This window comes from Bactrocera dorsalis, chromosome 3, assembly GCF_023373825.1.
Source record: "Bactrocera dorsalis isolate Fly_Bdor chromosome 3, ASM2337382v1, whole genome shotgun sequence".
Classification (NCBI taxonomy): Eukaryota; Metazoa; Arthropoda; class Insecta; order Diptera; family Tephritidae; genus Bactrocera; species Bactrocera dorsalis.
This window is the reverse complement of record NC_064305.1, coordinates 60,260,999-60,286,806: the sequence shown is the minus strand read 5'-3', so window position 1 is coordinate 60,286,806 and position 25,808 is coordinate 60,260,999. Positions and strand designations below refer to the sequence as shown.

The window sequence follows — 25,808 nt, the reverse complement described above, 5'->3', positions numbered from 1 at the left end:
AAGTGAGTTTAAAAGGAGAGGATATTTTTATAGATCTTGTTGGAGCACCAATTGGAGATTCCAAGCGAAGCTAGCTCCTTCTCCATGTTGTCTTTCCAACGGAGTAGAGGTCTTCCTTTTCCTCTGCTCCCCCCGGTCCGAAGTAGCACCTGTTGGCAAAAGTTATTCTACGTTGGATATCGAGTCTGGCATTGGAACTGTTAATGCTGGTTCCAAGATAGACGAAATTATCCACGACATCGATGTTATGACTGTTAACAATTACCTGGGAGCCAAGTCGCGATTGCGACTGTTTGCTAGATGACATGAGATATTTCGACTTGTCCTCGTATACAATCAAACCCATCCGTTACGCTTCCTCATCTAGTCTGGAGAAAGCAGAACTAATCATCGGCATACGCTAGCAGCTGTACACTTTTATAGAATAGTGTACCTTCTTTAGCTCTGAAGCTCGTATTATTTTCTCCAGAAGAATGCACACTATATGGAGTCTCCTCATCTGAAATGTCGCTTGGAATCGAACGGCTTGTAGTTAGAGAGTCTCCTTAACTGAAACCTCGCTATCGAACGCTATCGATCAAGAGTGACTGCTTTTCGTGCTGTCGAAGGCGGCTATAGAATTGACGAAAAGCTGGTGTGTGTCGATGTTCCTTTCATGGATGTTTTCCAAGATTTAGTCAAATAAAGATTTTTCAGGTCTAAAGTCACACTGATAATGTCCAATCAATTTATTGACGGTGGGCTTCAGTCTTTCACACAGTACGCTCGATAGAACCTTATATGCGATGTTGAGGAGGCTTAACCCATGCCATTTGGCACACACTGTGATGTCTCCATTTTTGTGGATTGAACAGAGCAAACTTAAATTCCAATCGTCGGACACTGCCACTGGAAACTCAGTCGTCAAGGATTGGTGTGCTAAGTTTGGACGTTACCGACGAAAACATCAAAAAAGTTTACAGAATAATTAGGGATGACCGTAAGGTAAATTTGCTCGAGAGAGCAAGTACTCTAAAGATATCCACAGAACATGTACATATATCATATCATTCAGGAATATTTGCGTATGAGAGAAGAAGACTCTGTGCAAAGTGCGAGCGAGTTCATGACTCGGAGTAGTGTTTGGACTTTGTAAAGTGTACAAAACTCGAGCTTTTGTTTCCATATGTAAGAATGGATGAAACATAACTTCATCACTTCTCTCCGAAGTCCAGTCGTCCAAGTGGACCCCACGCGATGAAACAGTTCCGAATCGTGGAAAAACGCTACAGTCAGCTGAAAAAGTTTAGGGCGTCTGTCGTTTGGTATGCGCATGAAACGATATTTATTGTTTGCCTTGAAAAAAGATCAACAGCGACTATTACCAAGCGTTTTTTGAATCATTTGAAGGACGAAATCGCTACGTTTGAAGAAAAATGAAGTGCTGTTTCACCAAGGCAATGAACTGTATAACAAGATAGTTAAAACGATGGCAAAAACCCATGAATTCGGCTTCGAATTGCTTCAGCATCCACCGTATTCAAAAGATCTGTTCCCCAGTGACTATTTTCTATTCTCAGATCTCAAAAGAATGTTCGTTGGGAAGACATTTTGGTCGAAAGAAGAGGTGAGGCTATACAGAGGCCTATTCTGAAGCAAAGAACAAATCCTACTATAAAAATCGTATCAATATGTTGGACGCTCGCTATAATCAGTGTATTACCCATGAAAGGAACGATGTAGAATAAAAAATATAACTAATTTTGCCAAAGAAATGTGTTTTCCTATAGTAGGCCGCGTACTTTTCAATTGACCTATTATTTATATAAGAACATATCATAGTTGTGAGCAACAGTGCGCTGTTGAGACTTCTACTTGGATAATAAATGGAACCCAAGTCACACAATAGACCGAATCTTAGGTGACATTCAGCGCTACCAAGCGATCATCTCTTCTCGTAACAATTCAAAATTTATATTCTTTAATACTGAAGTCTTCATTTGCAAATAACGGCACATCTTTAAGAATTCGTTTTAAGTATTTTATTTGTAAAAAAAACAATAAAATTTTTAAGAGCCTTAAATCTAACGGTAATCACTTTCATAAAAACACTATTTCACTATTATAATACTTGTCTTATATAAATAGTTATTGTTATTTAGTGACTGCGAAGTTTTCCTGAAGATCACTCAAACGTAAGTATACAGTACATACCTACACATACTTATCTAACGCTTATAGGAGGCGACTACTATTGGCAATTATTATTGTTTTTACAAAAATATTTCATTTTAACTTAACTTAAATGCACTCTATTAACAAAAAGTCTTTTTTACAAAAGGATAGGCACATACATACATAGTTACATATACATATGTAGATGTGTTGGAAATTACAATTTCATAGAGAACAAAATTAAATACATACATACTGAAATGTAGGTATGTAATTTAAATTATTTTATTCAATACATATGTACACAGGGTGCCACCAATAAACATATATAGAAAAGTTTGAAATATTTTTAAGCAACTTTCAAAGTAAAATTATTTTTTTGCATTTACTGATTGACACAGTGTTTAAAAATGTTAAATACAAAATTAATATTTTTTTTATAATTTCTGAACTTTTTAAATTTATCGGCAGCACCTTTTAAGTAGCAACTTAACTAACTACATACATACATATACACATGGCAGCTACTAAGCTTAAACCTATTATTGTTTTGCTCTGTCATTTTTAATTTTATTTACATGCTATATTTCTTATAAAAAGCGCCTAACTAGAGTCTATACAATTTACAATACAATCATAATATAAATATATAAATAGAATGCAACACTTAAATCGATTGGTACATTTGGTTTCGTGTCTGTTTCACTTTTAAATCGTGTGATTTTATTTTCCAGCAATAAAATTAAAAGTTAAAAAAATATGAATAAAGTGAACAATTAAAAAAAAAATGTTTAAAGGTAAAAAAATGAAAAAAGTAGTAGATTAATAAATTAAAAGCAAATGTACATTAAAAAAATTACTAATTAAAAAGAATTGAAAAATAAAATAGTTACAAAAAAATTAATTAAAAAAATATACAAACTGAAATTTTCAAAATTAATAATAAAAAAAATAAATTAAAAACAAATGTATATTAAAAAAATAATATTTAAGATCAAAATAAAAAAAGAGCAAATAATTTAAAAATGACAAAAATGTAAATTAAAAAAAAATTAAACAAAAGTTAAAAAAAATTAAAAATTTAATTAAATTTTTTTTTATTTTTTTTAATGTAAATTTTTTAATTATTATTTTTTTTTTATTTTTAATTTAATTTAATTATTATTTAAAATAAAAAAAATTACAAAAATTAAAAAAAAATACATTAAATTAAAAAAAAAAAAATTTTTTAATGTAAATTAGAAAAATTTTAAAAAAAGTACATTAAATTAAAAAAAAAAAAAAATAATTTTTTTAATGTACATTTTTTTAATTATTTTCTTTTATTTTGTAACTTAATTTAAAAATTAAAAAAATGTACATTGATTAATTAACAAAAGAGGATTAAAAATTAAAAAAAAAATAGTAAGAGTTGCAGATAATTTAGCATTTCTAGCTTTTTAGAAAAGAAATTATATTCAATAATTTACAAATGCAACACTGGCACCTACTCTTTTTGTTTTTGGGCATGAACTCATTCCTTTCAGTTAAACCCAGCGAACATTTACTGTGTGATAATAAAGCCGTTCGTTTCAAAATTATTGCTTCAAAAATATATGTACATATATATATAATGTACATAATATATATATGTATATATAATATTTTTTTATTACTCTTCCCGTTTTAGATTTTAGTTCCTTTCGGTGTTAAGATTTTCCGCCTCTGGCTCCACATCTTGTGCCGGTTGCGTTGAGCCTTGATGCACCAAGGCATCCATTTGTTCTTTTTTGGCGCGCTTGAAGAAGCCGAGCTGTAAAATTTGGAGAAAAAAAATGTTTTTTATTGTTTTTGTAAAAAAACTGTAAGCATAGGCTACATAAATAAGCAATAATAGATATAGAGAAGAGCTTCAGAGCTTAGCCTTTTAAGACACATGGAAACCAGACCAAATAATCACTGAATGCATTTGCTGGCGAACGGTTTCCCAGAAGCAATGGATATGTTTCAGACATATGGTTTGCAATGAAGCAATAAGTCCTACCGACATCGCCTACTACAATTGGAGCTGTAGAATTGAAGCCAAACGATCATCAAGGGCGTCGCACGTGCGGTAAATGAGGTCCAGGCGAGTTGGCCATCGTTCCCGCCACAAAATTTTGTTTGGTGGTAAAGCTCACTTTGGATTCAAAGAAAAAGTTGAATGAACAAAAGTGTCGCATTTAGAGTGATGATAACAACCCAGTTGAATCATTGGTTCATATTTTTTCGTAAATTTAGACGTTCATAATGTTACGGTGAATGGGGAAGACTATAAACCCTTGATTACCGATTGATTTTATTGATTGTTTTTTGTAGGGTTGTATGAAGTCGTTTGTCTACGCCGATAAGCCCAAGACGATTGAAGCATTGGAAGAGAATATTCGGGGTGTAATACGGAATTGGGCTTGCAAAAATTGGGCTTCTCGGCTAGAATTTATTCGAGATAGATGCGGCGGTCACTTGTCCGAAACAATTTTTAAAGCACAGTGCCAACTTGGCTCGGACGTCACTGTAGATAATGTCGTTTATCTTTGAAACAACATCAAAACCAACAAAGTGGACTCAAATTCGTAATCAGAACAGCTTAAATACCCCACAGATCTCTTAGCATATAAGTCGCAAATATTTTCTCAGTACTTGTTGGAAAAGGTTATAAAAGCGATTGTTTTTCCACATCCAAACATAAACACTTACCTTATACATGGCATATGTGATTGCCGCCAATAACAACAGTCCACCCAAAACAGCTAATATATAGACCCAGATTGGTGTGCCATAAAGCTGATGTTTCGACACAATATTATAATCTATGTTCTTACGTATCGCCAGCGTATTTTGGTGCAAGTCGCCGAGTTTTTTCACATCCACATCGATGAGTATAACGAAATATTCCCATGGTTCAATCAGAATTTGATTGATCTCTCTCAAATCGACCTGATATTTCATGCTGACGGTAAGCGGTTTTTCCGGCTTGAAAGTATGTAAACGTATGACAGCGCGCACACAAACTGTCATCTCCGGATCATGGCAATTGAAGACTATCGTACGATTCACGGGCAGTTTACCCTTGAGATCCTCACTCAACAGTTCGTGCGACTTGACAATGCGCTCATACTGCGCTTTGGTGGCCGTGTTGGCGGCAGCTTCACGTTTACGTCGTATAGACATTTGCGAGAACTTGCTGCTGTCATCGATATAATCTGGAAGTAGAGTTTGGTCAAATAAGCTGGTGTGAAAACTGTTTATGGCTTTCCAACTTACAATTATCGCTTTCGACTGGCAAATCATAGAGACCCATTGAGTCGTACGTTGTACTGATCTGTTTCTCCTTATATATTTGTATGTTTGAGTTGATATTCGTCGTGCTGTGTGTGCTCGACGTGATTTCAATCGCATTCATCACAAGCTGTGTATTGTTTTCAAAATAATCGATGGCAACGGTTTGTGCGTCACTCACGGCCTGCATATTTATTCTATCCTTCTCCACTATTTGTATGGTGTTCGTAGTACCGGGCACCTTATATGCTACCGGTATATAGAACACCACATCTATAGTGCCGACTGTGCTGGGTCCCATGCTTTTTATCTGGCAAAATAAGAATTTAATATTAGAGAGACTCGAAATAAATGACTCCAACCCGAAGTTCTTGGAAACTCACCTCATAGTTATTGATTATTTGCGAGGTATTGCTCACTTCTTCCAGATTGATGTGTTTTGTTTTGGGTATACTAAAAAGTGGAAAGGGATATTTTTAAATGATTTGAAAGTTATTTGTGTGTTCGGAAAGATCTTGTTATCTCTGAAATAAGTAATGCGAGCGTAACAATTTTATTATAGTAAAGAGTTCGACAATAACTGAAGTTATTTAAAAATTATTGTTCAAGGTTCTGATCTTAAGCCCGACCATCCGAACTCCCGACCTTTCGAATTCGAAAATATTTCTATGAACTCCGAAGTCTTACCATTTCCCGACCTATCGGATTCGAAAATATTTCCATGGACTCCGAATACTTTCCACATACCTTTCATTTGAGACCAATGTTGTCATTGTGTTGGAATAAAAATTTCCATATAGGTGGCAACTTTTCTCAAATATATTTGCCATACTAAGCTTTCGTAAGCCCCTATTGTTTGATACCCATATTGTAACAATTTCATATATAATTTTGTGAAAAAGTGGCAACTTTATAGAAAAAATAATTCCTCAAAAAGCTCTTTTAGTGTTCTTTGATTGGATCCGCATGGCAATTTGTTATTTATTTTTTAAATTATTATCGAAGTTCAATTACAAGATTTTATTATTTTCTTTAGTTTTAGGTGGATATTTCGAAATCAAAAAATCTTCTCAGAGGCCTTAGTCATTATTTCACAAACTTCAGACTTTCCACACTCAAAACTGTTAAAACTTCAACACAACTTACCCGACAACATCGATTTCCGTAAATTCACCCAGCGTTATAACATCGGTCGCAACATTATTGGCTTCATTCGCCTCTTTTCCGGTACTGAAGACTCTCGCCGTCAATACCATTGCTTTGCCCGATATACTCGACACATCGAAAGTAACGGTAAATGAAGTTGTGGCGCCCTTTGCCATCGACACATCATTACTCTTTAAATCACATTCTAAATAGTCATTTTCTTTAGGACGGCAGGTGCCTGGTATCTTCGCGAATGGCATGTGATTCGAAGAAGTGAAACTGATTTGAGGTAGATAAGCGGTTTCACCGTGATTCGTTATGTCATAGGTAACGGAGAGCGTACGACTACTGCCGAGTATGTAAGTGTGACTGTAAATGACGTTAAATTACCGTTAATTATACATTTCCATTTAGTATTTAAAAGGTAACTCACTTCAAGTCCCGACTCTTAACTTCCAGGTCGGCTACACAAATGTCAGAACTGCAGCCAGTGCTAAAGATAATTTTTTCTCGATATATAGACGGTTCGGCGGGATCAACGGCGGCACATTTATCGCAGAAAGCTGTGAATAAAATAAATGGGGGTTCTGCTGAGAATAATTTGTGAGTTTTGGGCGAAGTATTAAAAGAGTTACAAACTCTAAGGTTTCTCTGAATGTCCAATATATTCTTGGGGAAGGAGTTCGAGTAAAAGTACTCTCATTGTACTCGATGTAGAGAGTTAAGGCATATAAGAGAATCCCTTATAATAAGTTGATTCAGAGTTTGATTGTCGCGCACTACTAGTACATCCCTAAACATACGCCGTAGGCCATTAGTATAAATAATTCATAACCCTCTAGTTTAGCTCACATCTTTTTTTGGAGCACTTATTAAGCTTTAGTAACGCCTGATGCTCTCAGGAGGCTGGATTTGTTGAAAACACAAGTAAAAGATGATTTTTCCTTTACTTTAGTCTAACTGGTGACCTCAGAGTTCAAGTTCAGGTTTACTCCACAGTTGTAAAAATTGTAGATATGTAGCAATGTTTCTCTCGTTCATGACATCAACGAAGGTCAATGGCAAAATATTGGAATATTTAAAGCCTAGAGAGAAAAGTATGGCCGTGAACAACCAACACAGATAATGTCAAAAGCTCATCAAGTCACACTACTAGTGCGAGCCACATATAGCTTAAGATTTCGCTTTATCCGTTTAAACTGAGAGAAAATAAAATACTCATTCTCTTTTGTCTTACAAGTACGCCCACAGTTGCTAAACCAATAATCACCAGGATCTTTTTACTCACTTTCCGTTTTCGGCACACCATTAATGAGTTCGTAATGCATGTCCAACTCGATCGGCTTGAATATATCCGCCACATTTGTGTATACTTCACAATCGAACGTGCGACATTGTTCCTGCAAACCCGCCGACACATTAAAACTGATCTCATTCGTGCGCGTCTGTATGAACTTGGCGCGCTTGACTTGTGAATCTACGACAATGCGTATGGCCAAATCCTGACCGGTCAACTGTGTGGATGTGGTGCTGATTTTATAGCAGGCCGTGATTTTGAATGAATTTTGATCGGTTTTAATTTCACGAGTTGCAGACTTGACAGTAGCATGTATCTTAACAACTGGATAGGCACGATACACGAACACCGCTTCGGCATTCGGTGCGCCGATGGCAAAGTCATTGAAGCCGTTGCGATCGATATCGACGCCCTTGGAGAGACCGTGGCCGAACATGTGCTCACCATATTTGCTGCTCACCGACTCTGGCGCATCCAGACGTTGGCTGTGCTCTTCGCGTAAACCGTTACTGCTGCCGAGATAGACAAAGACTGCGCCATTACCGGCGAATGGTGCGCCAACTGCAATATCTGTGAAGAAGAAGCGACTAAATTATATGCCACTGTTAATACAGAGAAATATATGCAAGACACAAACCATTGAAGCCATCATGATTGATATCTCCCAAGCGACTGAGGGTCGTACCGAAACGTGCCTTGCCTTGCACCGGCGATATGATAAGTTTTCTTTCAAAATTGAACTGTAAGTGAGTGAATTTATTATTATTTTTCTAGGCTATATATATTTCTAAGTTGTCGTGTACACTTACATTTCCCTTGTTCAGAAACACATAGATGGCACCGTTATCGAAGTAGTTCGTTGACGAGTATTGTGGCGCTGAGATTACCACATCGGTAAGCCCGTCGCCATTAAGATCCTCAGTAATCAGTGAGTAACCGAAATATTCACCAAACTTCTCACCCCGAAACACATAGATACGCTTCAATTTGAGCAGACTGTCTTCAGAGTATTTATACAAATAGGCCTGTTGTCAAAATGGCTATTGACTATTAAAAATTGCCACGCAAACTCCTTAACATTAACTGTTACTCACCTCGCCTGACTGCAGATTGGCTTGCGGCGCTGAAGCTACATAAAGCAGCTCAGTTTTGTCGTTGCTATCAAAATAACCCGAACCGACAGCATAACCGAAATACGAATCATTTTGTAATTCCCCAGTATCCAACGTATATTGGCCGGAAAATTCAAGATCTCGTATTACACGCTTTCTGGACAGACTGCTCGTATCACGTCGACTCAGTGTGGGATCCTCTTCGAACCGCTTGCGACAATGTATCGTCGAACCACGCCACGTATTTATGCCAGGCGCACCAATAACGAACTCCTCATTATTATCTGTGACGTGCGCACTCAAACCCTCTTCGGCAAGCATATAATAGAAAATTCGATGACCATTAATTTGTTTCATTTGATCCGACTTGAGTCTTAAAGGTGAAATTCTTTGCACATTCTTAGGATTATCGTCCAGCGTATCGGCGACCCAGTAGCACACGCCATTCATTATATAATCACTAATAGTTGGCGATAGAAAGCGTGGTGCGCATATAAGCAGTTTATCGGTATCCTTTGTGCCGCCGTCCATGGCGCCGCCTAGCCACTGATTGTTGCGCGCCTCATTATCGTAGGTGTACGAGTCAGACCGCTCGAGTGTGCGATTGCCTTTGTCATCTATGACATATGGATTGCATGTGGAAGTCGGTGACAGCGAACACCGATATATGGCACCAGTTTCATTGACATTTCGCTGCGCCGGTAGTGTGGACTGAGCGCGTGGCGCACCAACAATTATGCTGCAAAGATTCAAATTTGATAAATTTAGGTTAGAAACAGTGAGTAAATCATGTACGAGTGTAATATACATATGTATGTATATGGAAGAAAAAAGGCTATTGTAGAAAAAAAGGTTTGTAGATTCCATCTCACTAGAATTCCTTTTGTGTAATAATCTTAAAGTTATTTCTCTTTAAGGTGCGGGTAATACTAAAGGTGTGTTTTATCAAAAATCGTATCCCCGTTCAGTTGAAGTCTGGACAAAAAAGTATTATATGGTTAAGCCGCTACATTTGATTTATACCAGTTGTTTGATCGATTCGCCACTGTCCAGGAGTGAGTAAAGCAATAATAAAGATCTTGGACTGAGCTTGTTAGACCTTTCAAGTCGCATGTTATGACAAATCGTTCGGGAATAGCGAATCGAGTATACAATATTTATCAGTCAAATTTCTTCAACGATCTGTACTTATCTGTCTCTTCTTCAGTCTCCAGTTTATGTATGGAATCATATGTATCTTCACACACACTCTTTTATATAAGTTAAATATTTAGCAGCTAGAAACGATCATATGGTTGGCGTTAGTTTGTATTACAGCGATTGGTCATTGCTATGAAATTAATTAATCAAATCAAGTAAAATTCTTGTTGCTGAACAACAACATACCGAGTAAACGAAGACGAGAGAGAAGTTAACTCAGAGTTCGGAGGAAAAATTTGTATTATTTTTTGAACGAAAATTGTTGGCATGACCTCATGAACTGCACCGAAAAGATCAAAACCGCAAATAATTCATATATGTAGATACATTTATACGAAAATATTATAATATCTAAATCAGTATGCATGAAGAGTACTGAGACGTAATTATTATTCGCCCTCATATTGTGATGTATTAATATTGTATGAAGTGTGTATGTTTCCACGAATTTTCTGCGTATGTCATAAATCAAGCTTTACTGAACCAAATTAAGTTATCACGGCAACAGCAACAAAGTACTTCTTGAGAATTGGATAATATATTGTGATACTACAAACAACGAGTGATAAGAACAAAAAACATATGTTAGTTCTAAAAAGCTTACTAAGTAAGGTACACGAAATCGAGGATACAGGTTTATGACAATTAGTTCGAAGTTAGCTGATCGAGTCTGAGAAATCCTCAGAAGTGAACGGACATAGGAAGTTAAAACCTTCCCAATTGTTGAGTGATATAAAGATGATAAGTTTCCAAAATGCTCCAAAAAGCATCCACAGCAATATATTTAAACACAAATAAAGCACAGTTTCTTAAAAAAGCTTCAAATGGAAAATATCTGAGGGAACGATTTTTTAAAGAAGCGGCAAATATTTGCCCTCAGACTATGTCTACTTGCAAATTAGAGACGGCTCACTTTAGAGTAACAAGTTTTTGCTAAATCGTCGACTGAATTTAATCTATTTAGCCTTTCCGACTTCTCTGAAAGAGTAATGTTAGGAACACTAGAGGGTAGTAAACAGCAAAACTATTAAAAAAAAGCTTACGTTGCCTTGCTTGCAGTAAACCTATGACATTCTAAAGCCGACCTCAAAGATTTCATAGATCTAGATCTTATTTGAATTGTGACAGTTTGAAAACGATTGCGGTCGAAAAGTCCAAAAGATATGTATATAGCGGTTAACATAACCCGTACTCAATTCAAAATGTTCTTAAAGTTAAATTAAAAACCATTATTAATCACGAACAAATGATGGAAGATCTCAAAAACGTAAATACAAACAAAGGTTGCTGAATAGAGCTCTCTAAATGCCTTTTCAAAACTATCGATTAGTTATCTTATGAGACCCAACATTTTCATACCCTGAGCAAGTTATATTAAGTTCGGCACGAAGTTTGTAAGACGCAGAAGAACTTTGGAGACTCTTTAAAAAAAAAATATATATATATTTATATAGTATATCAATGAAGTCATTTATCGTTTCATTGTCATTTATGTAGCTGTCATACAACCTGAACGATCAAAATCAATTAAGTGTAACGAAATATATTTTATTTGACAAGATATCTTTAAAATTTGTTGTGCATTATTACCCAAGGCAGTGCCACAATTTCCGAAGATACAATAGCATATATCACCTAAACAAACAAATTGATCAATATCCAGTTGACGAAACAGATCGTTTGAAAAGTCCACGGCCTGACACACAGATAGCGCTACTAGAATTAAATCCATGTGATTTTTAGTTAGCACTAGCCTTCAAAAGTAAAAAAAAACGCTCGCATTTAAGAAAAAAGTACTATTTCAACAAGACAATGCACCGTGTCACAAGTCAGTGAAAGCGATAACAAAAATACATAAATTGGGCTCCAAATTTCTTTCGCAACAACCATACTCTTCAGATCTGCCCCACAGCGACTATTTTTTATGCTCATATCTTCAAAGAATGTTCGCTGGGAAGAAATTTTCATCGAATGAAGAGGTGATCGCCGCAACTGAGTCCCATTTTGAAGCAAAAGACAAATCGCGCTACAAAAATGCTATCGAAAAAGGTCACTATAATCAGTGTATCACCCTTGAAGGGAACTATGTTGAGTAAAAAAAAATAATAATTTTGCCAAAAAAAACTTTTGAATTCAAGTTTTCTATAACACTTTATTATTGAGCAATATATGTTCCTCAAATTTGGAATGGTTTATTGACCGAGGCATTGCAGCAATCTCTGAGCGTATTATTCATATCAACATGGAATATTTAATTGTTAATATTTAAATAAAATTTTGTGAGCCATTAAAAGTTCTGACCTCTACTCTATTTTATTTATCGGTTATGCCTAAATTGCTATTAATGACAGCTGTCATACATACTCATTAAATACGATATTGATGAGCCCGAACACACCTGAAATTGCAATAATTTTCGCAAACTGATGTGATTTACTAATCAATACCGATATGTATAACATTTTATATTTATATAATTGCAAAATATTCTATAAAAAATTGCACATATTTATTTTTATCATATAGAGGCTATACTACGTTAGGGCGTTGCCTATTTACTTATCCTTAAAGCCACAGATATGGCTAACATTGCAAAATTCACCGTTATTTACCAATATTTCTATATATTTCCACAAATGCATAGCGGTAACGTAGTCTAATCTTATCAACTTATTTATATCTCACTTTGGCACCGTTACTGAAGGTGGCCGATAACGATAGATTTTTATTAATTTCTACATTTTTTCGTTTCGTATTTGTGAAGCGATGAATAAATTCCATTGTGAACCGTAAATATGTGAGTAGACTATACTTAAACATATGCCGGTGTGTTGATATTTTTTTAAATTCTAAAATAGTTGAAAATCTAAAAAAGCGGCACACTGAGCTACTCCAGGTGTACATAAGTATACGTACGTACATATATAAGTATGTACATAGCGAACTTCAAGTGTGTGCTTCAATGCTGTGGAGACAACAGTCACAACCCATTTATTGTTATTTCGCTTTTATCAATCTACCGAGTGTGTTTATTTAAGTATGACTTCATCTCTTATTTGGTGTGCGAGTTTATCTATGTACAAATGTATATATAAACAGACATACATACGCGTTTTGGCAAATATTTAAGAATTTAATTTTTCCACTTTTAGTTAATATTTTCCAATATTTTAGTCTTCCGACTATTTGTCCCATATTTATGGATTTTTTGTGAGTAAAACATGGATTTAGAGTAACTTCTGAAAGAATCGTCGTATCTATAAGTAAATTCTATTTCAAACGTTCCTCGGTAGGCGATTTTTGGTTGGAAAAAATTGCAAAACCTTTTTGAAAGTTATTTAAAACTATAGACTACTCGATATGTCTTTATTTCACAGCTATCCTATGATAACCTATGAAGACCTAAACCTTTTTGGTATCATAAAACCAATAATAAGCTTTAAAACCAAAGATAATAAGTTGTAGCCAGCATGTGGTTAGTGTTAAATCATACCAGGACTAACTCAGTTATTAAGCTTTTAAAGCAACAAGTTCTATTGAAGACTTATTCTACGGCGCTTTATCAAAATGTTTTGTGGTCGCCCGTCCCGCATGAAGCGCGAAAATTTCTCATTCAGCGGTATCTCAAGGCTATCTCTGTGGTTAGATGTCGCATGCAGAGTAAATTCTTTTACCATGAGTGAGATCTTGTTGGCTACCCTTTGCCGGGAATGTGGCAGAATTATGGCATTCTCAATTTTCGGGAAAGTGTGATCTTCAAGGCCATATATGCATGCAGGGCAATATTCTCTGTGATATTTGCGGTTGGGGAATTTGTGGTTTTGAAGTAAGATGTAGTTTTTTGTTCAAAAAAAAGCTTGCAAAATTTCATGCTTATACAATTTCTTCGGAGATTACACCAATGCCAAGGTTTTTGTATGGAAGCTATACTACTTCGGGCGAAATATAGTAAGACTTCTTTTTTTTTTTTGCTTTGTACGTAAAACCATTCGCCGAAATATTTTTTTTTCGAGGTTGATATGGCTTGAGCCAAATGTTACACCGAAATAATAATAATTATTAGTGCCTAGTGTACGCTTGGCTTTCCGAAATACATAAAGTTCATTCGGCGATTTTTACGATGAGTGAAATTATTCAAAACGAAGTAAAACTTAATTTTGTGTGCAGATTCAAATTTTGGGGTCGAAATTTTTACAATGTAGGAAAATCTCTTCGGTGATAATGTTTTATCGCGAGCAAGTGTTTTTGATTGGTACTAATTATTCAAAGAGGGACGAGAACGCGTTGCCGATGAACCACATCCAGGACGACCATCAGCTTCAATTATTGATCAACACGTCGATAAAATAAAGGAATAGGTGCTTAAAGATGGACCATGAACAGTCAGCGATCTTACTAGCAACATTGGAATATCGGATGAAACTCCGAAAACGATTTTGAAAGGTGATTTGTTCATCACAGCTACACGTTAACGTCTGTCAAACAATGATTTCCGATTGCCAGGATGTCATGAAACGTATTATTACTGGCGATGTGTCTTGGAGCTATGCTTAGCATCCGGAAATAAACGAACAATCGCCGAAATATCGTGCAAAAAGTGAGCCGAAGCCGAAAAACAATATAAAAGCAGATCAAAAATCAAGGCTATGTTGACAGTTTTCTTCGATTATAGAGGTGTGGTGCATTTCGAAATCCTATCGACCAGCCAAACTGACAACAAGGATTGTGAAAACTTTAGCACAAGTGTATTGGAGTCAGGGAGGATGAAAAAGTTTTGAAAGAACAAATTAAGAATTTTGAAGTTATGAAGAAAGTCTTATTATTTTTTGCTCATAGCAAAAGTCAGAAATCGACGATTCCGACAAATGTGCAGCTTTTTGAGAAGAAAAGATGTGTGCAAAACTTCAGATCAATATCTCAAAAATGAGGGACTATTTCGCGTTTATATAGACAGACATGTTTCAACTGTATATATCTATTAGTGTCTCTAATGTTTCCCGCTGGGTGTTATAAACTTCTTGGCGAACTTTGTTCAGGATATAAAAATAATATATTTGATTCATATGAATAAAAATTACGGCTCTGTACTCAATATTGACTCATATAATTCAATTATTTTTTTATTTTATCTTATTTATTGATAAAGTCACTTGCAGATATTATTTATTATTTTTTAAACACATTTATGTGTGTATCTGTATTTTTTGCAATAAAATTATAATTAATTTTTTTTTTAATTTTATTTTAGTTTTAATGGTATTATATTATTTTTATTTATTATATTAATATTATTTTTAATTTATTTAATTTTTCTTTAAATATTTTATCATAATTTTTATTATTTTAATTCTTTAATGTATAATATACTAATATTATTTAAATTATTATTTACCTTATTATTAATTTTTATAATTATTGTTCAATTGATATTGTGTTTCTAATTCACTTATTTAATTAATAAAATTATTTGTTATTTTATTTTTTGCTTATTAATATTTATTGCCTTTAGTTTTTCAATAAATATTATTATAGTTATTTTTAAAGGTTTTTGCTTGCTTAAAAAGAAACTTTAACCTAAAAAAAAGGCATACAAAAATAATTTGTATTGTGTTTTTAATATTTTTAACGCAAAATTACGAAATTAAATTCATCATTTGTAAAAATATATGTAACAATTATGAAAAATTTAAATTTTATTTTTTTATTATTTTATATTCAAAACGTTTTTTTATTTATCTGTTACTTTTAATTTTTTCCGTTAGGTTTTTAATTTTTTTTAACAAAAAAGGATGTGAAATAAAACACATTATTTGTAAAAAAAATTTTATTAAAGAAAATATTATATAATTTAAAAAAAAATATTTTTTAATTTTAGCTGTTTATTTATTTCTTCTGTATTTATAAAACACATTATTTGTAAAAATAAATTTTTTTTAAAGAAAATATTATATAATTAAAAAAAAATATTTTTTAATTTTAGCTGTTTATTTATTTTGTATTTAATTATTTGGAAATAAAAAAATATTTTTTTGTTTTATTTTTATATTTTTTATTTGGTTTCTAAAAGCGTTTTATTAAAAATATATCTTTATTTTTAGTTCTTACTTTTTATTTTAAAAATTGTTAATTTAAAAATATTAATTTTTTTTTTAATTTTTAACTTAAAAGCTTTGGCTATACCATTAGCACCTTGAATTTCCAATTATAAGCACAAACACAGGCACACCTTCAACGGCACAAGTGTTTTTATTTTTATTTTTATTTATTTATTTTTTTTTGCTTTCGGCTGACAGTTTTCAATCAACTCATAATAGACTTCTCGCTAATATGCATGAATCATGCAACAACAACAAGATATATATTATTTACACAATTCATAAAATGCGAAAAATCCATGCGTAACCGTAATGAACCACTATACAGGTATCACTTACACACACACACACACACCCACAAACGGTCACTACAATCGCGCGCACACACCCACAAACAACACCAACACTCACTTACCCCAACGGCCGTAAGTTGATGGTAAAACCAAAGTAAGAAGACTCGACTTTTGGCAAGCCGGTGGCAAACTGTGGATCTTTAACAATTATATTCGGTTTGGGTGACAAATTATATGCCGCCAATCGGTGGAATAGCGTTAAAAACACCAGCGAAAGCACTAACATGTGTGAGTGGCTCTTAAGCGCCATTTTTTATTTTATTAAATATTTTTTGAATTTTTTTTTTTAACTTTAAATTATTTCAAACTTTTATTTTCGTTAATTTAATCGATCGCACGCTCGCGTTACCGCCGATAGCAACGGCACTTATCGTTGTACTATATTCCTATGTATATATGTATGTATGCATTCGCGTACTTCTAATTCACTAACGAACTAACGGCAGAGCTAACTAATTCGCTCCAAACAACCCGCTTAGCTGCGCGTTCGCATTCGACTAACCGAACAAAGTTTTCCAACAACCAAGACTAACTGTCGACGGAGTGCGCGCAACTCAGTTAACTGGTCACTCAATTAGAAGTCGCTTAAGCGATAACCACCGAAAACCGCATACCTGTACTCACATCCGCTCTGCAGTCAGCGTCCGAAACAAAGGCGAGTGTAGCCTCTGTGTGTGTGCGATGAGTGTTTCTTACTCAATTTTGCAGAAGCAGAGAAAGTTTTGTTTCGAACTCAAGTGGCTATGAGTAATAAGAAGCGAAACAACACACAGATACGTACTTATAAATGTACTTATAACAGTGTAAGCGAAAAGTTTTGTACAAGATACCGCCAAACCAAACCAAAAAATAAACTTCTAAAGGTTCCTGATTCCGATCGTTCAGTTTGTATGACAACTACATACTTCTATATGCGATCGAGTCTGATATCGTCGGTTCCGACAAATGAGCACAAACTGAGGAACTAGTTCGCGTATATAAAGGCAGACGGATGGAGAGACAGATGGACAGACAGGTGGTAATTAAAGAAAAAACACAGAAACTTCAATTTTAATGAGATATTTATTCGAAAGAACATTCGTTAGCATTTATGTATTTTTGAAGATTATCTCTATCAAATAGTGACCGTGGCTACGTCTCGTTGAGCCAGAAATGAGCCACAACGCTAAACAAAATTTGGCTCGAAAACGTCGGATCTTCTTGGAACTTTTCATGAGGCCACAGAGAGTAGCAATGTCGCTTGGGAAGGTCGAGTGGATGGTTATGAAAGATATTACGTGGTGCCCCGCAGAGCGATCAGCATAAGTGTGAAACGCAAAAACATTAGAGGAGATTTATTTATCCACTTAGGACTCACTGATCAATAAGATAGCCTCGATAACTTCTTAAGGCTAACTCGTGTGTTTCAAAGCACAATCTTTTTTCACTTACTCGATACGTTACGTATATCATGCTTTCCCACGTTCAAACTCTTAACTCGCACTTGTTCTGTCAACTATTAGACCTTCTCAAGTAAGCAATCAATCATATGCGGCCAGTTTTGGTCATATATTACTGTTATTCTGTCTGTTCCTATTAGTGGTCAATTATTTTGGTGGCGAAAAATTCGTCTCAAGAGGAGCTTATGAAAATTGGAGGAGATGATAAGAATAGTGGTTTTCGGGGTTAAAAACGGTTTATCTCGATTTCCGACGTAGCTACCAGTCATATAGAAAAAGTTGCTATGTAAAGTTTTAACCTCAAAATTTATGTGAAGATAAGCAAATATTCAAGTTTTTCGGTTTTTTTTTTAATTTTATCTTGTACAAAATTATTTTTTCTTTCACGAAAATACACACCACATTTTTTATACAAAATTCAAAAGCTATCTACCCTGGTCTACTACCAAACTACCTTAGAAATTTATTCATATTGAAAGATCCATATATCAATCATTGATGAACTACCAAAAAGTTAAAAACCATACACCGTGCACATTTTAGACTAAGTGAATATCACCCACACACTTGCACCATTCACCTCTCAGCACCTACGGCCACAAATTGAGTGGTTTGCCCACGAGCTGCCACCTTAAGCGCTTTGAGTGGAAATATTTCTCTAGTTCGCTTGATCGAAACTTTATTGAGCGTCCGGATGATTCAATATTAGCGACCAATTAATGCGCTCAAAGCTCTCCTCTCACTTAACTTAGTGGATTCGTTGTTCGTTCTTCTTCATAGCGCTGTTTTGTGAGTTTCCGGTTAACTGGCGTGAATCACTTAAAGTCGGCCGCCCAGGCAGATACACTGACATATCCACATACATACATACATATGTAAATAAGAACGTGTTATTTGATCCAATTTGTTTATTTATTTTTGTTGTAATATTACATATTTGCAATTGATACTTCGGCGCTTTTCGAATTGTAACTTGTATACTTTGTATAATGTGCTACATACAATCGTGAGCTAAATTTTAGCATGAGTAGCAATGCACCGATATCGAAACCAACTCGTTTTATAAGAATTCAGAGGTTTCTATTTAACTTTATGGATCGGTTCAGTTCGATTATTATACTAAACATTAATACCATTAATTAAAAAATCAAAAGTTAAAAGTAAATCAAAATAAACATTTGTGTGTTCTTGAAGTGATCCGTTTTGAGGTTCCCTACTTTTTTGAAGAAAAACCACAGAAACCTCAAATTTAATGGGGAGTCTTTATTATATTTCGAAAAAGCATTCTTTGGCATGCATTTTTTGAAGACTATCTGACTTAAATGTTGGTTTCCCACGGGAAAAAGTCTAACGGTGGGATATCACATGATCTTAATGACCAATCAAACGACCCAAAACTTGAAATTATTTGCTCACTCAATTAATCCATTTATTACTGTGCTGTGTGGGAAGCGGCGCTGTCTTATTGGAACCAAATGTCGCCGAGATCACGGGCTTCACTTTCAAGCATCACATAGTCGGTTATCATGGCGCGATAACGGTCGCCATTGACGGTTACGTTCTCACTGGCATCCTTTTGGAAGAAATATAAACTGTTCATTCTACCGACCCAAAAACCACACCAAACCCTTACTTTTCTGTATGAAATGGCAGGCCTTAAATCCCTTCTGGTTGCTCTTCGTCCCAAATGTGGCAATTTTGCTTATTTACATACCCATTGGGTCAGAAATGGGATTCATCGCTGAATAAAATTTGGTTCGAAAACATCGAATCATCTTGGATTTTTCAGGACCCCATAGAGCGAAACTACTTAGGATCTTTTTTTGGTTCAAACGTTTTTCATTAGCTGATCAGCTTCCTTAGCGACATGATATCTTTCCACTTCAATGATTAATTTTTCTTTCTTTTTAAGTGTGACTAACAACAGCTGTTCGTAACAAAATTAATTTATAATGCTAAAATATTTCTCGGCAGTGTACCTAATTTTACAAATCATACCATACTCATATAAGAACGGGGTTTGTTATCTTCTAAACTTTAACTAAGACGTGTTGAAAATAAATAATTGAAAAATATTGACTTCATGTCAAGCGGGTGAGAACTTAAAGCTTGATAGCAGACCTTTCAATAATTGTAGGGTTATATGTGTTTTTGTTATTACTTTTTGTTTTGTTATTGAACTTCTTAGTAATGAAGCCATTTGTAGAGTTAGGTAAGGTTAGTTTACTAAGCGCTCTTAATTTGAGGAACTACGGCGACATTGACATATGTATATATGTAGTTCAGGAAATCAAGAGACAGCGGCTACGCTGGCTAGGTCATGTTATCCGGACGAAAGAGAACAGTCCAGCATTGAAGGCTTTCGATGCAATACCTGCCGGCGGAAGAGAGGAAGCGGAACACCTCCACTCCGTTGGAAAGACAAGGTGGAGAAGGTCCTGGCTACACTTGGAAACTCCAATTGGCGCCAAACAGCGAAAAAGAAGGAAAAACCGACGCGCTGTTGTAAACTCGGTTATAACCGTGTACGCCAATAAAAAAGAAGAAAGCGGTTAAGTGTGTAGTTGGCTGTGAAAAAATGCAAAAGTTGTTGTCATCAAACGAAATTACTTAACGAACGACCCACTATATATTTTAAGGGGTCTTCAGCACTATCTGCTGGATATTACAAACTTCGTGGCAAACATAATTTACCTTATTCAGGGCATAAATAATAACAAGTAATATCTGCCGAAATTCTAAGAAAAATAATTACGCTCAATGAATTCAAAACAGTTGCCTGAACTTTGGATTGAGTTAATATATGATGACTAAAAAATTCTTTGAAGAATATACGCAAGAATCCATTGATTATCAAGCTAATGTGTGAATCAGACGGCAGTAAATACCGAATATTTAAAAACTTACGCAAAATTCAAAAAGCACTTACTCAATAAAGTCATAGTAATCAATGAAGCCGTGGACGCTATCAAGAGGCTGTCCACATACCATATATAGTGTATATAATATTTAGGCATGAATAATTTGTATGGGAGCGTGAGATTAAAAAATTTATACCGACGTCAGCTGCGGCTGGTTTAGTGAAAGCGAGAAATGCGGTAATCGATGCCGAAAATCATTACCAAAAGCGGCAAGCGAATTTGGCAAAGCAAAATAAACAAAGAAACTCATTAAATATTTTGGAAAAAAATATCACGGTGTTAAAGAAATATCAATATATATATCTACACTGTAATCCATAAACATATACATTTATACATATATATATCTACATAATAATATAATCGTTGTAAGCGAAAAGTGTAAGCTCCGGCGATTTCCCCTGTGGCGTTGACAAAAAGCATCGATAAACGCCAATCTCCGACCGATCGCCGGACACGTACAACGTTCAACGAACACTCGGCGCTGCTAATTATTGCTTGGCCTTAATGGTGTAAGCTCATGGATGCTGGCGTGAAATGGCCAAATGGCAAAAGAGCAAACGCAGCGTTTTGCCAAAGTGCCAAGACTTGATTACGAAATCGCGACAGCTCTCAAATTATACGACAGAATTAATCGAAACAGGTAGGTGAGTCATCATCTGAATCGCATGTGTTTGTTGTGTAAAGTTGCTGTAGTTGTGCCGGCTCAAAGCTTAACGGGCAGACGAACTAAATACTCATGCATAACTGGTCAACGAATCACGTTGGAAATTATTTTAGTTTTTTTCACCTTTTTTTATTGAGTTATTTACGCGCGACTAAGGTGAATAATGCGAGAAAACCAGTTATGAGTACAAGCGCGCTAATTTATGTGTAAAAGTATTCCATTACTAAGTGAATCTATATAGAAATGAAGTCTGGTATTAATGCTAAGTAGCAAATGAATATTAAATTAGCAAGTAAGGTGTTATTGATAGTACTTTACATTATATAAATTTTACTTTTTATAAAGCATATTAAATGACGTTCATTTAGTATCTGCAACGTCAAGACGGAGTCTTAAAAGCTCGTCCAAATTCTGAAAGTCAATCTTTGGCCGCGGCTACGTCCAATTTTTGATGACTCGTTCGGGCATTTCGACTGGTAACTGGCGAATGGCACGCGTGATGCTTTCTTCCAAAGCCTGAATCGGAGCGGGATTGTCCGCATAGACTTTAGACTTCACATATCTTCACAGGAAAAAGTGCAACGGTGTGACATCACATGATCTTGGTGGCCAATCGACCAGCCCAAAACGTGTAATTATCTGCTCACACAAGTGTTCTCCCAATAAATCCATTGACTGCTGCGATGGGTGGGAAGTGTCGAGGTATTGTTGAAAACAAATGTCGCCGAGATCATGAGTTTCAACTTCAGGCATCAAATAGTCTGCTATCATGGCGCGCTAACGGTCGCCATTGGCGGTTATTTTTGAAGAAATATGGACCGATGATTCTACCGGCCTACAAACCACACCAAATCCCTAATTTTTCTGAATAAAATGTCATTTTTTGAATCTCTTCAGGTTGATCTTTGTCCAAAGTGGTACAATTTTGCTTGTTCACATACCCATTAAGCCAGAAATGGGCCCCTTCGCTGAACAAAATTTGTCTCGAAAACGTTGAACCTTCTTGGAACTTTTCAAGAGCCGATAGAGCGAAGCGATATCATTTGGGAAGGTCGGACGGTTTCAGTTCTTGCACAAGATGTACTTTGTACGCTTTCAACTTAAGATGTCGACGTAAAATGCGCCTAGTTCTTCCATACTTTGGCCCAAGTTGCTCGACTATTCACGGTCTTCGTGTATACTCTCAGCTACTGCTGCTATATTTTGTTCACTGTGTGCTTAGCGTGGCCTATGCTATCGAATAGGTCTCAAGATGGATGATAGTGTTGCGAATAGTAGGCTCAGTAGGCCGATTATGTTGACATAAGTTGCCCAAAGTGCGCAACACAAATTCTTTCCATAACATGAATTTTCGTAAAAACGATTTGTAAACGTTGTTCAGACGTAAGTTTCTCCATAACGAAATGCCAAACAATACTGAACTAAAATAACATGAAAGCTTGACACAACTCACGAGTGATCTGTCGAAAATATGCTATTGAAAAAAGTATATCTACATAGATTACCCGTTTATTAAAACTCTTTATGGTTTTTAACTCAAGATATAATCTAGTCTTCACCTGTTTCCTTAGTAGTTAAGCAATGAACTAGTTTCATCAAAAAAGTATGAGTTTCTCGTTGTTAAATCAGTTTCGCCGTCTCAGGTCTGAATTTACTACGGATAATTAAATATTTTAGAAAATAAATACATACCCATACATATATTATACATAAATATTACTTATAAAACACACCAAATAAGCTACATACATATAAGCAGCTAACTAGAATGCTGTGCACTCTCCTAAGTAACCCCGAATAAATTGCCGGTTGACGTGATTTTCTACATAATTTCCTCAAACAATTTGTCTAATGTCAATGGCAAAGACTGATTGGAGGGAAGTTCATTAAGAATTTCGAGAGCAAATTGCTTGAATTATTATGCAATTATGTGCGAGTACTTCTCTACCTTGTCAAGTACATTAGTGGACGAGTAAAAAAGTGATTTATCACGCTGTTGCTTTCTGCTTTCTGGTTCATACCGATTAAATTACTAATTTTTTAACGGGTTGTTCTTTTGCAACGCCACTATTTGTACGCTAGAACTCACAGCAAATATAATCACTGTCCGCTTTAAATTTTTGTCAGCAAAGTTATTGCATGCAAACCTACATACATACATATGTAACTTTCATACATACATCTGTGCTTTCATATAAGTATTTGAAACGCCGGCAATTGCCAGTCACAGAGTGACTAAAAATTTTTGGACAATTTTTTTTTAGTTTTTCTTTTTTACTTTTAATTATTGCCATTTAGATTTGGTTGAGATAAATCATGACCTCATTGCGGAGCAGAACCGAACATTAAAAAATACAACAACAAGTACTCGTACATAATTAAAAATATCATCCAAATACCGGTTGTAAGCGAGATTGTGGACATATTTCATTGCGAAAGTATTTTACGGATTATTCCATGTATGTAGGTTCTGAGTGGGGAAAAAAGAGAACATTTGAAATGCGTAATATGTTTTTCAATAAAATCTCCAACACTTTAATGGGTTAGTAGGTCATAAAATGTTGAAATCTTAGTTTACATATAACCGTTTTTTCAATAAGAGACCGAACCAACATTTTTTTAAAATAAAATCGGTTTGGGATATCAATGAAATACTTTATTCCTGTGAAAGCATATTCGTTACCATCATGTATGGAATTCGGTTTCTTCTGCAAGACCACCACGGGCACGCTTCCAGCAGCCCAGACGCTGAACCCAATTTTCGACGGTTTTCAAGCATAAATCGGCCGATACTGCTGCAATTTCACGTTCGATATTCGTACGAAGTTCATCAATCGTCGCTGACTTGTTGGCATAGACCATCGACTTGACGTAGCCCCTCAGTAATTAGTCTAACAGCGTCAAATCGCACGACCGAGACGGTCAATTGACTGGGTCATTTCATGAGATAACACGTTCGCCAAACTTGGTTTTCAATAAATCGATTGTAACATTCACTGCTTGACTTGTGGCGCCGTCCTGTTGGACCCACATATTGTTCAAGTCCATATCATCTGATTCGGGCCAAAAATATTCGGTTATCATTGAGCGGTAGAGATTCTCATTCACAGTAACGTGCCGGTCTTGATCATCACAGTAGAAGTACGGCCAAAAGACGCCGTCCAAAGCTTTTGGGGATGCAATGGTGACTCATGGAGTACGTGTGGATTGCTGCCTGACCAATAACGCATATTTTGCTTACTGACAAAGCCATTCAGCCAGAAATGAGCCTGAAGATGATTTTTAGATTAAAATCCGGGTTATTTCACGAACATTCACGATTCTGGTTGTCAAGCGGCTTCAGTTCTTGCATCAATTTGATCTTGTGAGGATCTAAGCCAAGATCTTTTCACAAAATTTGCCACAACGACGTCACAGAGATACCCAACGCTTGAGAACGACGAGTGAGAGACTAATTTCTGTCTTCCTCAATTGCTTCGCTAATGGCAGCAATATTCTCGACGGGCACTACTTGATCTCACTGGCACGGAAACATTTTGTACTGTGCCTGTGGACTCAAAACTTTCCACTAGACTTTGGGGGCTAGAATATTTTCCGCGAACTTTTTGTATTGCTCTGGTCAGTTGCATGATATAACTTGGCTCTAAGCGAGACTACTTCCAACCGAACCCAACTTTCGATTTCATTCAATATCTAGTCGTGCTTAGACGTCACCACCAGGTCTCTAAAACAGTGCATTATTTACTTAATCTACTGAAAATCACAGCAATTAATTAACCATAAAATATAAGAGATTGTCAGTGTGAAGCAAAGCTGGAAACCTGGAAAGAGTTACGACTAATAAAGACAAGCGATAAAATGCGCGCAGAAATCGCGTTGCAAATGATTTGTTTACTAATAAAAACATACTTAAATAGCCACATACATACATATGCACATTACATGCATTTCAGTAAGCATTACATTGTATGTATGTATGTATGTGTCTGTGTGTGTAGACGCTTTGCGATATTTTATGCAAGACGCGTCGCGCATTGCCCACAAAGTCACGCTTATCACCGAGCTTCGCGGTCTAAAGTGCATGCATGTGTGTGTGTGTGTGCGTGAGTGTATGTATGTAAGTTGCG

The 25,808-nt window shown here is 35.5% G+C and overlaps 1 protein-coding gene and 1 long non-coding RNA gene across 3 annotated transcripts in view; one reads left to right on the top strand and one right to left on the bottom strand.

Annotated features, from left to right (window-relative positions):
* LOC125777302 (uncharacterized) overlaps nt 1-25,808 on the top strand; it is a 154,523-nt gene that overhangs the window by 41,099 nt on the left and 87,616 nt on the right. The gene's annotated exons all lie outside the window — the stretch shown is intronic.
* The window catches only part of LOC105221943 (integrin alpha-PS3), a 40,443-nt gene continuing 18,458 nt past the window's right edge, over nt 3,824-25,808 (bottom strand). Inside the window, exons 1-11 of one of the 2 annotated variants that reach the window (XM_011199090.4) lie at nt 16,717-17,194; nt 8,989-9,745; nt 8,704-8,919; nt 8,532-8,634; nt 7,886-8,464; nt 7,031-7,160; nt 6,598-6,966; nt 5,835-5,904; nt 5,437-5,761; nt 4,870-5,375; nt 3,824-3,946 (exon numbers count right to left, since the gene is read on the bottom strand). In XM_011199090.4, the coding sequence (XP_011197392.2) occupies nt 3,827-3,946; nt 4,870-5,375; nt 5,437-5,761; nt 5,835-5,904; nt 6,598-6,966; nt 7,031-7,160; nt 7,886-8,464; nt 8,532-8,634; nt 8,704-8,919; nt 8,989-9,745; nt 16,717-16,904 (3,363 nt within the window). In that variant the 5' untranslated portion in view covers nt 16,905-17,194 and the 3' untranslated portion in view covers nt 3,824-3,826. Of the gene's footprint in view, nt 3,947-4,869; nt 5,376-5,436; nt 5,762-5,834; nt 5,905-6,597; nt 6,967-7,030; nt 7,161-7,885; nt 8,465-8,531; nt 8,635-8,703; nt 8,920-8,988; nt 9,746-16,716; nt 17,195-25,808 lie in introns of those variants that run through there. The other variant, XM_011199089.4, reaches the window with a different exon arrangement.